Below are 16,634 nucleotides of genomic sequence, written 5' to 3'. Positions count from 1 at the left end.
CACACCAGGAGAACTTCTTAAAAGTGGACAACTTCCGTATATTAATGCCCTGTATACCCTGATTAGTGTTTCTGTATTCCCTGCATAGTATTTCTGAAAATGAAGCATTGTTTTGTTTCTTGGTCAATAAAGCTTGTTTTAATTTAAATGAAACTCCTTTGCCTTCAAACTGGGTAGTGAGAGCGGCGACAAACCTACTCATCAAGGGTTTCGCTTTTTACTATTTTCTACATTGTAGAATAATAGTGAAGACATCAAAACTATGAAAAAAAAGTTGTTAATAAAAGTGTTAAACAAAAAAAAGTGCATAAAATGTGATCTGACATGCCGTTGTCCAGGTTTATTATTGTACAATAATTTAGTAAAAAAAAAAATGTTTTACCATCGCCACAACGCACGCATGCGCAAATGACGTGAAAATGAAAGTTACATGAAAATTATTTCATCCCATTCAAGTGGAGGGCTGAACGGGAAGTTATCCGGCTCGGCTGGCGTAAGTCTCTAGTAGACCTGCTCTATGGGCGCAGGGGCCGGTGGGGAATTCCCCAAGCTCTGGGTGAATGACTTGAGTGACACTCTCTTTAGTGAGTGACTCATACAAACTCGAGTCACGAAAAAGAGTCGAACCTTGCATCTCTACAACTGTGTATTTATCAATTTGTGCACTCTTCACATGAAATAAAGGGACATTTTCAGCTTTCTTTCACTGATTGAAAATATTTACTGTCTAATGTTTCCTGGAGAAGACACCAGGAGAATGAGGTCACCCATTTTCGCCAACATATTCTAAATCTAGACGCGCATTACAACAGCTGCCAGGGAGGGCGCTCAAACCGTTAGATCCGTTTGTTGGACTCTGTAATGGTGGCCAATCCAACTGTGGTTAAACCAACCTGTAATTCTCCATGTGATACGGCTGCTGCTGAGGCTGTTGTATCTGCTGCCTTCTCTTCTTCTTGCGACCGGGGTACGTGCCAGGACCCTCTTCGGCACTGCTAATTGGCTCAAAGTCTTCAGCAGCGGAGAAATAGGCCTCGCTGTCTGCCACAGACATGCTGGAGTCAGCAGAGCGGTACTGGTGGAACGTGGTGGAGTCAGCGGATGGCGTGAAGGGGAAGGAGCCGTAGCTCCTGCGCTGGCGGGGCGAATCTAGAACATTCTCGTCGCTGCGGGAGACCTCACTGCTGAACTGGACAGCCCCTGACAGAGTTGGCGGGGGCTTGTCGGTGAAGACAGCAGCGGACAGGCTCTTGGTGCTGCCGAGTCGACTGGAATGGACAGACGACTGTCGCTTGAGGGGAGAGCATACTGGTGAGCACAGTGACGAGCGCTCCTGTGTGCTGTTTGGGGAAGCTGGCGAGCCCTCTGGCACCTCCTCTAGGGTACTGTGAAAAGCAAAGTAATGTTTGGAAAATATTAACTTGAACAAGCTAATATTAAGAGAGCTGAGCTTTAAGCTAAAGTTTGGTAATGTTGACTAACATTATAAACTCATTAATACACATCCCTTGCTCTGCACCATCATGCAACACAGTGCAAGAACCTGTCTCTACAACAGGGATAGTGATATCCTCTGGACTTTGGTGTGAAATCTGCCATTGGACTTAATCTGTCTGACTTGACAGGCAGACAAACTATTTGTCAACAGGTACTGATCAATGCATCTTCCGTCGCATTGATCAGTACAGTAATTGATACGTTTTCCACCCCTGCTCTTGCAGACTAGCAGAATCTCATTAGATGTTTCTGTAGCTTTTGTTCGGTGTATACACTTGGCTATACATACCATGGACCCTGCCGCCATTAAATGCCAACCTATAACAGCTCCAGTGGGGTCTGTCCACTAGCCATGACTAGATAATACATACGATAATAGACAGGATGAATTATGCTAGGAGACAACACACAGAAGCACAGTCTAGCCAAAAAACTTCACACACACTTGTACCTACTCCTAGAAGAGAACCTCAGGCGCTGCCAGGTTTCGCCAGGCTGCCTCTTGCAGAGCAATATAAAAAGTAATAATTTTTTATCTACGAATACCATTTAATATAGTAAAGGCTATAAAATTGATAGTTGTGTCCGGATCAACTGTTGGCTGATCACTCACCACCGACACTAAGTAGTTTCCTGAAGGAAATCCTGCAGTGCTGTGATAAATATCCATAAAACCAACCAACATGACTTAGCTGGCCACCATGCTGTGACAACCACTACAAGTGCCGGTGTGAGTATTCACTCACTTAGCGGCACTCTTCCCGTTCACGTGGAACACTCGGTCCTCTGTGCTTGGTGAGGGCGTGTCCCTCTCCCCCGCCAGAAGGGGGAGCGCAGCACTGGATGAGCTGTTTTCCTCGGAGGATGAGGATGAGCTGTGTGAGCACTGAGGAACCTGGAGACTAAGAAGCTGCAAGCCTCTTCTTTCAGGCAGCTCGGGAGGCTGGCATGGTGAGTGGCTCTCCCTTTTCAGCCCCACACCCCTCGCTAGGAGGAATAAAAAGAACAAAAAGAATGCATGAGCTATCCTCTCTAATGACACATGTCATTAACTAGGAGTGTCTAAATCACAAATTACCCAGGAAACTGATTTCCCAGGATGGGGATTTAATGTCTGTCTGTAATGTCATTGCAGATTACCTCAATTGTCTCTGTAAAAGTCATTATATAAATTTCAAATAATCAGTTAGTCAAAATTTCAACACTTTTTGCGTCACATTTTTGTATCACCTTTTGACAATGATGCCTCAATACAGTCAATACAACAATATTAGATATACAGTAGCTGCCAAATTCATATGGATTGCATTCTTTCAGTATAGTGATTTCTTTTAAATTCAGTATTACAATTGTTTAGTTTTGACAAAATGTGGGAAGGGGAAAGAAGAAATGTAATACCGAGAAGAATGTTTTTACATAAAAAAAACTGTTGCAATGACGCATTACTTTTGCTGACCCCGCTACCATCAAATTCAAAGTCCGATTTTTTTTGTTGAACTGCTTGAGGGGAGTTACGCAAGTAGCATGAGACCACTTGGCTTCCATGCATCAAAGCAGATATGTTAATAAAACTCATAGAAACCCATGAGAAATTGGCTGGGATATAAAAAAATAAAACCAAATGTAAATACATATTTTAAAATATAAATGAGCTTTAAGAAAAAAAACTCATACAAAGTCTCAGCTCATATGTGGCATCTTTACCCCTATACAACTCAGTCAACACAGTAGAAGTATTAAATTACCATTACCAGCCCACACAAGTGCTCCCCCAAAATCATCACTTTTTCCCCTCCTTTAACGAAGCACCCGCCTACCCTCCACAAGCTTTGGCGTTTCCTTGGCGATAATCAACTCTCCGGGCTTCAATAGGGACTCGCCGTAGCACATGTCTGACTCTGTGCTGGAGCTGGAGAAGGCAGATGAAGAAGAGGGAGTCATCTCCTCTAACTTGAAAAAGTCCAGGCCCATGTTGTTGCCACCGAAGAACCTGCAGCCCCCGAGACAACCACAGCGGTTCCTGCCGCGCTTGCTTCGAATGCTCGGGTCCTCAGGCCACAGGAACCAGAGTCTGAAGAAGAGAGGGCAGTTTAGCTTTTCAACAGGTTTCTGATTATTATGTTTTTACTCTCGCTCACCTCTTGGTCTGACTATCATGCAGTTCCAGAAACTGCCTCTGGACCTCAAACTTGGCTGGATGGTCTGCGGCCAGGGCGATGTCCGCTGTGACAAGGTTCAGGTTGACAGAGCCAGCCTCAAGCCAGAAGGAGCGTCTCAACATGGGGCCCTGGCCGGGACAAAATCCTTGGCTATGAGCTAGACCTTGGCCCACTAGCTGTGGTCTGGCCCCCTCATTTAGCTGCTGCTGCTCGATATATTGGCAGACACTGACGTCCTGAACCATGGCGCTGACGCCCTCCCCCACTGCCTGGTTGTGCAGGTTGCAGTTTGCGAGGCGTATAGCCCCTGTCTGGGAAAGGAGCAGAGAAGGCCATTGGTGCACTAGTCAAATTAAAATAATGAAAGCCTTCAAATTGTGACCTTGAGTGACTCTTCATACCATAATGTCATGAGCTTCTGTTAAGATTAGCAAGTCCCTTTACTTTTATCGCAAAAAAATAGATTTTTATAACAGCAGTTAATGGAATAATACAAAGCAATCCAATTAATTTGAATCACCCATTACAGAGTATTTAATTTCAGTTGAAATAAAGAAATATCTTTAAAATATACTCTTGCTCCAGGGGCTACATCACCTTTATGTTGGCAGCACAGCCATGCTCCACAATAAAGAGGTCAGCACCATCCACAGCCAGTCGGGTCATAGTGTATTTCAGCTCCTCCGATGTCCGACAGTGGCCGGGTAGGCAGGTCAGCTGATAAAACAATATATATTCTCTTTCGAGCATGCTCCCCAATGCATCTGCACCGATGGCAACTTCCAATCCGACTCCCTGAGCTGATGCTGTGATTGCCTAATTGTTTAACCCAAGAATCGAATAAAGGCACTTACTAAAGCATTTATAAATAGTAAAATAAGGTATTCTGAATTATTCTATGGTAATTGTGCGCTATCTGCCGTTGAAAAGGTGTGGATTGGACCATTCGGCCCAATGTAAACCATGAGAATTCATGCAACTTCAACATGTACAATTTTTAACTATGCTCCATTACTTCTTAATTAAAAATGTATATTTATTGGTCATGTCTAATACATATAAATACATGTCTGATCTCACTCCAAAATGTTTATTTGATAAATGTTTATTAAATCTTTATTTGTTTCCGTACATAATTATGGAAGGCGGAAGTAGGTCCAGAATCACTTCGTCAAACATCAAGCCCTAATTGAGTAAAACACATCTGATTTCAATGATATTTTGCTCGACAGCCAAATAAACAGTATTTTGGTGTGCATGGGAAATATGAATTACACTTGAAAACGCAGGTGCTGGTATCAGTCATGTTATCCACTTACAGGGAAAAATTACATTATGTCCGTAATCACGCGTGCTAAGGAAATTTGATTCATAATTCATCAAATAAACACCTTAACGCTTTATGGACAATCCTTTAGTTTCTGACTCACTGAAGATGCATCGGCATCAAATTTTCGTATTAAAATGGCACAGAATGTGACTTTTTTTTTTTATACCATTGGCACAATGCAATTTCCACTTCTGGGGTCCCTGTGATATATGCAGTTAAGCATGTACCTTAGCTTCACAGAGGCGGCGATCTAGACCATGCTGGCAGAGGACGGATGGTTTGGGTTGCTCCAGTTGGAACTCTCTAGAAACCACATGGAACACAAAGTTCTCTCCCCACTCAATCACACTCGCCATCTGACACACACACACACACACACACACACACACACACACACACACACACACACACACACACACACACACACACACACACACACACACACACACACACACACACACACACACACACACACACACACACACACGTGAATCCCTTATGCGTTTTAGATGACAATCTCCTGTTTCTATAGCAAATAAATTCTAGCCTTTCGTATTTCCTCAAATATATGCCGGTAGTCAATTAAAAACCGGGCCTCCAATAAATGCCGGGGATTGGTATACAGAAACACATAAGTGCCTGTCTTAAATACAGACCAGGGGAAAAACTGATTGGAGCTGTGGTGGAACTCCACTCCCAAACAAAGCAAATAAAAAAACTGTTTTTATTGTAGCTGTATTTCATTTACTCGATTTGCTTCTACTGTATAGCAGATCACTTCTTGGGGCAAATGCCCCGATCTTAGCGCTCTCGCTCTCTAACGCTCCAAGCAGGAAGTTGCCGGCAGAATTCCCCTGTGGGCTACCACTAGGCTTGGGCGATATCCAAAATTGTATATTGTGATCCAGCCCTCCCAAATATCATGATACACAATATTATCATCGTCGTTGACGGGGGCAGTGACTGAGAAAGTGTTTCCATCATACACAGCATTTTTTCAGTTTCATTCTATTAGAATAAATACATCTACAATAAAAAAAATGTAATAAAAAAAAAAACTATTTGCTTTCTTTGGAGAGACGGTGAACCGCTAATGCCGGATCACGGAACCCAAGTTCACGTAATCTGCGTCAGTCAGTCAGTGTGCATTACAATAACAGGATAAAACAGATAGCTTTCAAAATGCACAGGGATAACATTTCAATGGGGAAGTATAAATAAAGGGAATCATTAATATAATTTTTATGTGTGTGAATCGTCCGCGTCCGAAAACTCTCTCCAAGTGCCCTGATCGCCGTGCACAAAACATTGTGGGGATGGGGCACATAGGAACGGGGCATGACTCATTGACTTGTCAAGATTATTTTGTGAGCATAACGCATGGAGAGAGGGTGATTTTGGAGAGAGCCACAGAGAAAGGGTCCCCATTACCAAAGTTTCGTTCCATACTGTTCCTTAGGCACTTGTTTCGTTCCATAAGGAGACACAAAATAAAATGACCTACATCTAAAATAAAAACACTGATTTGGCACATCTGTCCCATCGGAGGTGCATCCACGCCAAGTGTGCCACCACATCTAAATCACCATCTGCCTCCTCGCTGTTGAACTGTTGAACCTCCTCGCCACTTTAAATGCACATATCTGTATATACATAGGCATATTCCTTCAACCTATTCCATTTTATTTCAATTTATTTTTTATTGTATTTTATTCTATATATTTTTTATCTTATTCTATAAGTATTGCACTTACTGTATTACGTTTTAGGAGTCAGTTAGTCGGTCTATTAGAAAGGAATTTTCTACTTTTTATTTTATTTTAGTACTTTTTCCTTGGACTTATTGTGTGCTATCAGCGGGTGCGTTGCATTACATTTCACTGCATATATGTATGGAAGTATGTATATGTATGTGACAAATAAAAATCTTGAATCTTGAAACTGCTTTGTGCATACGTCCACATACTGTAGATCATCTCTGCGCGCAAATGAATGAGCTCCATTAGTCACTCCCCGTGGTCCCTCGGACGAACAGGGGGCAAATATCAGCCCAAGCCTAGCTACCACCACACCTGTGACTTTTAGGATAGCTACTAGCTCTCTCCTGTTTCACTATACATGTGTTTGCATGGCATGACACATTTTGAACAAATAATGAAAGCGTAGAATCAGAACTTCAAAACAAGTTATCACTTGTGGGAATCAAGCAAATATTTTGGAAGCTATGACTTAATACAAAACAAAATTTCTGAGAAATCAGGCTTTAAATTAGAGTTTCAGAAGCATTTCCAGACTTTTGCAACACAAAATACCCATTTAGAAACACATTTTATGCTTTAAATGGGTACATTTGGATAGTGCTGTACTCCTTCAATGAGTTAATGTTGATTATGTTTGTTATAAGAATTTTATATGTCTATGTTTTGCTGTACTTTTTACATGAATTTCTGTACAAGGTATGTGTACTTTGCTTTTCTTATAAAGGCTAAATAGAGTTCATGTCTTAAAAAGACATGAACTAGTCACTTTCTGTGCCATAATGTGAAGAGGAGAAAGGCAACATGTCTCGACCATCAGATACGGGAACTTCAAATGACGACTTGTCTCAACGAAACTGCCCCATCAGCGAAACTGTCTCATCAGCAGGACCCATGCGGAGGCGTCGCAACTTCTGCTGACCGACATCTCAACGACTCTTCAGCTTCGCCACTCCTAGAAAACTGTATAAAAAAAACTCAGATCTCCAGTGAGAATTGAGCAATTCCTCTGTGGCACTCTGTCGTGTTGATACACTGAAACTGCTCCTCTTGTACAAGAATAAATACTTTATTAACCTAAAGTATATGTCTCCGATTTCCTCTGTAGTGATTAGTCTGACCACAAACAAAGTTTATAACAATTTAACTTTAAAAATGTTCTTCTGACTAGTATTTGAATCATAGATCATAATTCAAGTTAAACTTGAATTTAAGTTTTTGTTCTTTTAAGTTCTTGCAATACCAGAAAATAACAATTCCCAGAATGAAAATGGTGGCATCCTTATAAACCTGCATGCCTTTGGTATGTCAGAATAAAGCAAAGAACCTGAAAATTATTGCTCAAGAGATCAACTATATTCTAAAATGGCCTGGACAAATTTGTTGGTATCCTTAACCTAATATTTTGTTGCACAACCTTTAGAGGCAATCACTGCAATCAAGCGATATCTGTAGCTCTCAATGAGACTTCTGCACCTGTCAACAGGTAGTTTGGCCCACTCCTCCGGTGCAAATTGCTCCAGCTGTCTCAGGTTTGAAGGGTGCCTTCTCCAGGCTGCATGTTTCAGCGCTTTCCATAGATGTTCGATAGGATTAAGATCAGCGCTCAGAGAAGGCCACTTCAGAATAGTCCAATGTTTTGTTCTTATCCATTCTTGGGTGCTTTTAGCTGTGTGTTTTGGGTCATTATCCTATTGGAGGACCCATGACCTGCGACTGAGACAGAGCTTTCTGACACGGGGCAATACATTTTGCTACAGAATGCCTTGATAGTCTTGAGATTTCATTGTGCCATGCACAGATTCAAGGCACCCCGCAGATGCAGCAAAGCAGCCCCAAAACATAACCGAGCCTCCCCCATGTTTCACAGTAGGTATGGTGTTCTTTTCTTTGAAAGCTTCATTTTTTTGTCTGTGAATATAGAGCTGATGTGACTTGCCAAAACGCTGAGGTTTTTACTCATCTATCCAAAGGACATTCTCCCAGAAGCATTGTGGCTGGTCAATATGCATTTTAGCAAATCCCAGTCTGGCGTTTATGTTTTTCTTTCAAAAGTGGAGACCTCCTGGGTCTTCTTCCATGGAGCCCACTGTCACTCAAAAAGCGATAAGACACTGATGTACCTTGACCTTGGAGTTCACTTGCACCTGTTTGGAAGTTGTCCTTGGCTCTTTTCCTACTATTTGCACTATCCTTCTGTTCAATCTGGGGTAAATTTTCCTCTTGTGGCCGCATCCAGGGCGGTTGGCTACCGTCCCATGGACCTTAAACTTCTTAATAATATTTGCAACTGAAGTCAAAGGAACATCAAGATGCTTGGAGCTGGGACTTTTAGCCTTCACCTTTACCATGCTTGTCTATAATTGTCTTTCTGATCTATCAGACAACTCTCTCCTTTGCTTTCTCTGGTCCATGTTCAGTGTGGTGCACTCGACGATACCAAACAGCAAAGTGACTGCTTTTCTCCATTTAACTAAGCTGAATGACTGATTATAAGATTGAAGACCTGTGTGATACCAATTAAAGAAAACAGTTAATTTGAAATATCACGATAATCCAATTATTTATAATCTTTTCTAAGAGGTACCAACAAATCTGTCCAGGCCATTTTAGAATATAATTCATCTCTTTAGCAATAATTGATCTCTTTTCAGTTTCTTTGCTTTACTCTATGACATACCAAAGGCATGCATTGTCTCAATGAGCTGTAAGGGTACCAACAAATTTATCCACGTCTGTGTGTGTGTGTGTGTGTGTGTATATATATATATATATATATATATATATATATATATATATATATATAGAATCTACTGTTGATTCCCTGGTACATATAGTTCAGTGCTATACTTATTTAACATGAAACTGCCATCAATTATTGTGGCAGTTTCCCCTACCACACGCCACCCAAGTGGCATGTTTAGGAACCTCCAGCGCAAAGACACCGAAGACAGGGGTCATAAACACAAGTTTATTGTAGAGAGCGGGCCAGCTGGAATAGCCCAGGAGCAGACAGCATATGCCATGACACAGGCTCCTTTCCTGAGTGTGTGTGGGGATGGGGGTTTTACCGACTGCCCGTTAGACCGATCAACGAACAACATGTATGCAGCCAGTCTGATCCCAATTACCTATATTCAGGTCAGGTGTGGCTGCTCAAACTACACCATCCCGGCACCACAATTATAATCTATATTATTGCACATATTGCACAATTTCCAGAATGTGAAGTTGTTGATACAGAGGTGAAGGTCTACTGTAGGTTTCTTTTAGTATTGCTAATTGTTAATATGTTTATCATTAGGTTTATTGTACATTACACATTTTTTCTGTCTTCCAGTTCGAGTACATTTTTTGGGTCATTTTCCTGAAGTTTTTTAGGTTACATAAAACATTTTTAGGTTATATTTACTGTTTAGCCTTAGGTTTAGTATATATATATATATATATATATATATATATATATATATATATATATATATATATATATATATATATATATATATATATATATATATATTTTTTTTTTTTTTTTTTTTTTTAATTTTTTTTTTTTTTTTAATATATTTTTTTTTAGCAGCATTTCAGCTGTGACAATGATCACCGAAGCTGGTTCGTTCCCAGGCTCCTCCCTGGTTCGATCCCAGGCTCCTCCAGCTAGCATGCTGTAGTGTCCTTGAGCAAGACACTTAACCCCTTATTGCTCCTGATGGCTGCGTCCGTCCGTGTTTGAACAATTGTAAGTCGCTTTGGATAAAAGCGTCTGCTAAATGAGATGTAATGTAATGTAATGAAGCGCAATTATTTGACAAGAGCACCATCACGTTGTAAAATCTCACACACACACACACACACACACACACACACACCCACACCCACAACCCACCCACCCACCCACCCACACACCTGTGGAACGGTGACTCGACCCTTGAGTTCCCCTGCCTGCATGTCGATGAGCCAGGCATACTCCAGTGTGTCGCTACCGACAGGGAGGTCCTGGGCAGAGAACATGGCATGGGCTCTCATCTGCAGGCTGGACAGAGTCAGGTGGCCGTCCCGCAGCACTGCATCAGCTGTGGGACGCTGTGAAGTCAGGGTGGAGGGGTGTTAAAGGAAACGATCTCAGTGACATTGATGCTTAAATTCTGTGCCGGCTTTTCTCAATGTTGTTGTAGAGAGAGGAGGAATATTGAAAACAACAGCGTTTTAAATATTTTTTAACACACAGTTTGATCATACTGTGAGGCATGGTGGGGTCGACGAGACAGATACAGTGAGACGCAGACGTTCTGAAACCTCTGTGTAAAGCCGAAGCTGCTTTTATTGCCTGTTGTGAGGCTACAACTACCCCGGAGTTGAGGTGTCCAGTCGGAAAATCACAACCTGGGATGGCCGTGTCCCTTTTTATTACGGACTTCTCTTCAGACGCCTCTCCTCCAATCAGATGAAACTATGCACATTATAACAACTTCAACCCCCCCCACCAGCCCACAGACACACACACACACACACACACACACACACACACAAACACACACACACACACACACACACACACACACACACACACACACACACACACACACACACACACACACACACACACACAGCATGTTTGTTCATTGCAATTAAAATGGATCTTGATCAATAAGCAAATCCAACTGCAGCTCTAGGTCTCAATGTGGACTCCTATAAAACATTTAAATCGATTGCACTCTTTACAACAATGTTTCTATGGAAAATGCTCGCTTAAACGCGTGCAGTACACCTCTTGCACAAAAATAGAGAAATGCTGTGCGGTGCCACTCGGACCCAATACGGCTTACATGGCCGGTGGAACCGCAGCAGTGGATTGACATGTATTTAAGAGGAAGCATGGCACTTAGTGTGCCAATATGTCCAGTGGACTTACACCATAAGTTAGTTTTATAGTTTTAGCTATTTGCTCTTACAGTGATTGACAAATACTCTGTTTTTACATCTTTGCAGACATGCCTTTGCATGTTAAAAAAAAATAAAAAACTGAAGATTAAGTCTTTGACATTGGCTTTGTCATTGGTTTGCTATGGCCTCTTGCTGTGTGGCTTTCTTGTGGTCTAACTGTATGTCGATCTAAGCCATGATCCCCATTCACATTCTGCTGCACACACTGTCTAAGTAAGAGTAGCACTGTTACGTCTAATAACGCGCTCTTTAGCGGGGTACATACTGCAAGATAACAAAGCCAACTGAAGGCCTGATTCCCCCCTTCCGACAATCATGAGAAAATTCCTGTTTTTTTGATGATTCTGTTCTGATTATGTGCCAGATTATCCTGTATCCAGTGTTTTTTACTTCCCCTGATCTACTCGGAAGTCTCTCCTAGTGCACCGATCACAAATTAAAGTAGCATTAAACATGTATTAAACATGTTCAATATTTCCGATCCCAATATCCTGTAGTACAGGGGGGAACCCTGAGGATGTCCGAGGACGTGGTCTGTAGATTATCATGTTGGAAAGGCCGATAGCCAATTGGGAGCCTAGCTGACTGAAACGGAACAAGTCAAACACAACAGCAGCTATGGCAGCAAATGCTAATGCTGTGAAGCGTAAAGTAATATGTAAAGCCCACGTTCACGCAGTCTCCAGGATTTTAAAAATAAAAAATAGGATTTTAAAAATAGTATAAAAAAAAAATAAAAATAGCATCGCTAGTTCTAGCCAGACATCCGACATGTTTGTTTACTCTAAAGTCATGTTTCATCCCACAAGATTTGCGATTGTGATTTCTGGTTTTGAGAGTTGGAACTGGTTGATTGTGAATGGAATCTGTTAGTCTATGGTGTGTTGCTCTATTGGCCACATTATACGAACAAAAGTCACATTCATCATGATATGTCGTTATGTGTGGGGTCTCTCATCTTGTCAACATCTGTTAAGATTTGAAAGATCTGGTAGTGTGGGCCACGCATTACTTGTGTGTAGAGCATGTGTTTTTGTTTTTTTTACCTGGTAGTTGTCGCTGATGAAGATATGGACTGGAGATAGGAGGAGCTGCAGCATGGTTTCCTTATAACCCTTCTTCATTTCAAAACACAGCCGCTCCAGGAAGCCCGATGGACCCTCAGGACCGTCAGAACTACAGTGCTGGTCGCAAACCATAAAGGTGACAAACATGAGTTAACAGGCCTTGGTAATCCGATCTGTGCACGTAGAGGTCTGTTACAACGGCAAGTGTAAAAGTCCGGTTAATGTAATAAACCAGTAAAGTTATATGATGTTCAGCTTATAATAAAATAATCCTTTCAGTGTAATAAATTTTCCAGTAATAGCGATGCACCGATTGTGAAATTCTGGGCTGATACTGATACCTCAGACACCAGCACTAATTTGGGACAAGTTCACACACACACACACACACACACACACACACACACACACACACACACACACACACACACACACACACACACACACACACACACACACACACACACACACACACACACACACACACACACACACCCACCCACCCACCCCTTTACCGCCATAGCTGTTGCAGGAAGAGGCCACGTGCCTAATTGTTGTTCCAATTTTCCTGGATTTAATTATGTTTTGTCGATAATTTGTGTCTGTTTACATGTTTGTTTCTATGTTTATTTGTTACATTCATGGTGATTCTCCCCCTCTTGGATAGGTAATAAGTGGTTTCTAGACTAAAACTTGTTCACACAAGAACATGCAGACTCCGAGACAGAAAGGCCCCTGTCGAGTTTGAACCCAGCCGGATTTGAATCCAGGGCCTTCTTGCTGGCAACAGTTCTGATAATGTAATCAAAGTCAACATCTAATGCATGGAAATCCATGTAAAATGTAGTAGTTCTGCAAATTGTTTTTCAATCTAAATGCATTGGTGTAATTAGTCTTGTCATTATATTGTCTATATCATTCCCACATAATATGTATCTTTTTGGCACTTCCTTGCTCGGCTAGTAGCCAGAAATTTGCACTGGCTCAGCCAGGTAAGCATTTTTTCGACTCTATGTTCTGGGTTGTCAGTTACTGAGAGAGAAACATGGCTAAATAAATATATCTTTAAAAATATACTGTATATTGTCTGCTACAAGACTAGACTGAATAGTGACAGTAATCAAGAAAGTGTTGCCCATATGAACTGTGCAGTAAAATAGTCATTCAGTAAAATTTGTCTATCTCTATCACTTACATGGGGCAAGTAATAACACCAGCATTTTCCACGCATTTATTCTAAACATAAGAAAACCTTTTTAAAACCTTGGAATACATTACATCGAAACGGAATGACAGTCATGTCCATCTTTCAAGGCTGTTAAAATGGCTCTCACCATTGGCAGTCGACCATGGACCTTGTAGAGGTTAATGAGCACAGTGATATCCCAAGGCCTCAAATCAAGGGGGTGAATGTTGGAAGCCTCCTGATGCTGGCTGTCCTCCATGCCAAGTGGTGACCAGCCCAGGCCTGAAGAAGTGGAGGTGGACAACACAGGGCTGGATACAGTCTCCTCAAAGTCAGTGTACATGTCATCCTCACCAAAGTAGTTCTCCTGCACAGGACAAGGAACATCATCATTGGATGAAAGACACTTTTAGGAAATGTCATGTTAATTGGAGTTCCAAGTAAACTTCACAAAGGACAGATTTTATACTTCAGAATATAAAAATTCAAAATTCACTTGAGGAAAAAGAAAGGGTAGTCAGGTCTTGTTTTTCTATTTACATTATTTATGAGTATTTTGCACCTTAATGGAGACTAGGGCTCGGAGCAGGGGCCCGTACAGGAGGATCTGGGAGTCTGGAGACATTTCCATCTCTACATGAAGCCTGTCCGGTGGCAGCTCCGAAGGGTCCGTGGGCACACGGTTGTGGATGGCTGAGGAAAAGACGGAGTTGTACGGCGGAGGGGCTCTGTGGGGGATGGAGCTCTGCTCGGGGGGCCTCAGGGCCGACAGCATGGACTCCTCAATTTCTGACACTAAGTATATCACAGGCAATTTTAAAAAGGTATATATGAATAGATGAACAGGTGTGGCTAAATGTACCACAGAGAATAGAACCTTGTTGCTTAGAGAATAGCCTTACAGGATTGTTTCAGCTGCTCATCTGCCTTCTGGGGATAGATGGGATGCCAGGTGTAGTCAATAATCAACATGAAGTTAGGCACACTCCAGCAGTCCACCCAGCCGGCCCTGGTGAAAAAAATCTGTGCACTCAGTCCACTTAAATTTTAATTGTACACTTAAGTATTTTTTGGTTAATGGTCAGGTTAATGTTTTTAATCCCAGATGTTAATGCACGTTTAGATCATTTTCCATCTCATTCCCCAATGGAGAAAGAAATAAAAGCACTGGTAGATGAGAGAAGCAGCCAAGGAATCTTCTACTGGTCGGCTAAGAAAAGTGCTCCCATGCAGCCAGCAAGTTCACATGCATTCATGTTTGACAAAGGTAATTTAGAGGTATGCGTACTGCAGAGACTTACTTGCAGACATTTCTGACAAAGTTTGATCAAAACAATGCTTCGCTGATGGGGAAAACGCATCACTCCATCACCCCCTTGATAAGCATTGATTACATGTTTTTGTCATAGAAAAAGGAAACCAGAAGGCAAAACCAAGTTGGAATCAATGCTTCAACTCACTCTGCGTGAGTAATGTTCCTCCAGCAGGACTTGGCTGGTTTGGGCAGAGGGGCACCTTGATTCTCCCTAGATATGAACATGTCTGGCGGTAGTTTGACGTTCTGGTAGTCTTTGGCCAGAGTGAGGAGTGGGTACCGACTGGGGTGGCACTCTGGCAGGCACAGTCGCATGTTAGTATCCTCAGCCTGATGAAACAAACAAACAAAAAGATACAATGAACTCTGATTAGGCGCCCTAAATCGCCTCCGAAAAGCACACACCACACTAAACCCACCAACCATTTATCTTGTGTGCTTATGTCAAAGTGTGTTGTAATCCAGAGTGAGCCAATCGAAGTGTGGGTAAGAGGCTGTTTTGCTCCTCCATTCAACTGCCAAAACCGGTACAAAGTTGCAAGCGTTTAAGGTTGAGTTTGAACATTTTAATAAAAGGGCCATGTAGGGTGTATCAGCATCAGATCTTATAGCAAGTCAAGTTTATTTATACAGCCCTCAATCACAATAGTCTCTTCTTTTTTTTTTAACCTGTGCTGTCAGCATGCTGGGCATACAACAGAGTATTTGTATGCCATTGCATCTAGGACAGAGTTGGTCTGCAAGTGGAGTTCAAGTTCTCAACCTGCAATGCAACTCTTTATTTATTCTTAAACCATCAAGAACTGCTGCAATAACTCTGTCCTGTGGATGCCCTGTAAAATTCCAAGAGCAGGGTCTATAAACAACTCATCACTACTCCAAGAGGGGGAGAATCACCACGGGTGAGACAAATAAACATAGAAAGAAACAACATTTACACAAAAACATAAACATTGGACGACAACATGTATTGAAAAACTGAATTAGGTCCAGGAAAACTGGAACTACAACTGGTCACGTGGCCTCTTCCTGTCAAAGTTATGGCAGTAAATGAGGGAGGAAAGGAGAAGAAAGCACCCCAGGTTGCTAGGGTGCACTCCAAGCAGGTGTGCGTGTGTGCGTGCGTGCGTGCGTGGGATGTCCACCGGTGAGTGTACATGACTTATCCCCATTGGTACTGGTGTAGAAGGTCGTTATTATGTTGAGGCGCCTCCAAGCAGCGCAAGGGGCCCCGAAGCCCCCCCGAACTCCACAGCCCCGCGGACAACCCCCGACTGTAGGAGATCCCCGGGTATCCGGCCCTGCGGCCACGGAAGACCCCCGGGCCCGCAGAGAAGCCAGAGGGCCGTGGAGCAACTCCCACGCCCAGCCCGAGGAGC

The 16,634-nt window shown here is 42.3% G+C and overlaps 1 protein-coding gene across 1 annotated transcript in view; it reads right to left on the bottom strand.

Moving 5' to 3' along the window:
* kiaa1109 (KIAA1109) overlaps positions 1-16,634 on the bottom strand; it is a 193,542-nt gene that overhangs the window by 151,409 nt on the left and 25,499 nt on the right. The window contains 12 exon segments of the mRNA XM_080012365.1: positions 894-1,385; positions 2,244-2,484; positions 3,315-3,568; positions 3,636-3,967; positions 4,254-4,373; positions 5,214-5,342; positions 10,650-10,826; positions 12,734-12,871; positions 14,089-14,307; positions 14,503-14,735; positions 14,843-14,949; positions 15,401-15,585. Of these exon segments, the coding sequence (XP_079868491.1) occupies positions 894-1,385; positions 2,244-2,484; positions 3,315-3,568; positions 3,636-3,967; positions 4,254-4,373; positions 5,214-5,342; positions 10,650-10,826; positions 12,734-12,871; positions 14,089-14,307; positions 14,503-14,735; positions 14,843-14,949; positions 15,401-15,585 (2,627 nt within the window).

The sequence above is a fragment of the Zeus faber genome, assembly GCF_960531495.2.
Source record: "Zeus faber genome assembly, chromosome: 13".
In the NCBI taxonomy this organism is placed as follows: Eukaryota; Metazoa; Chordata; class Actinopteri; order Zeiformes; family Zeidae; genus Zeus; species Zeus faber.
Note: the sequence above shows the minus strand (reverse complement) of the source record. Positions and strands in the feature narration are given on the sequence as shown.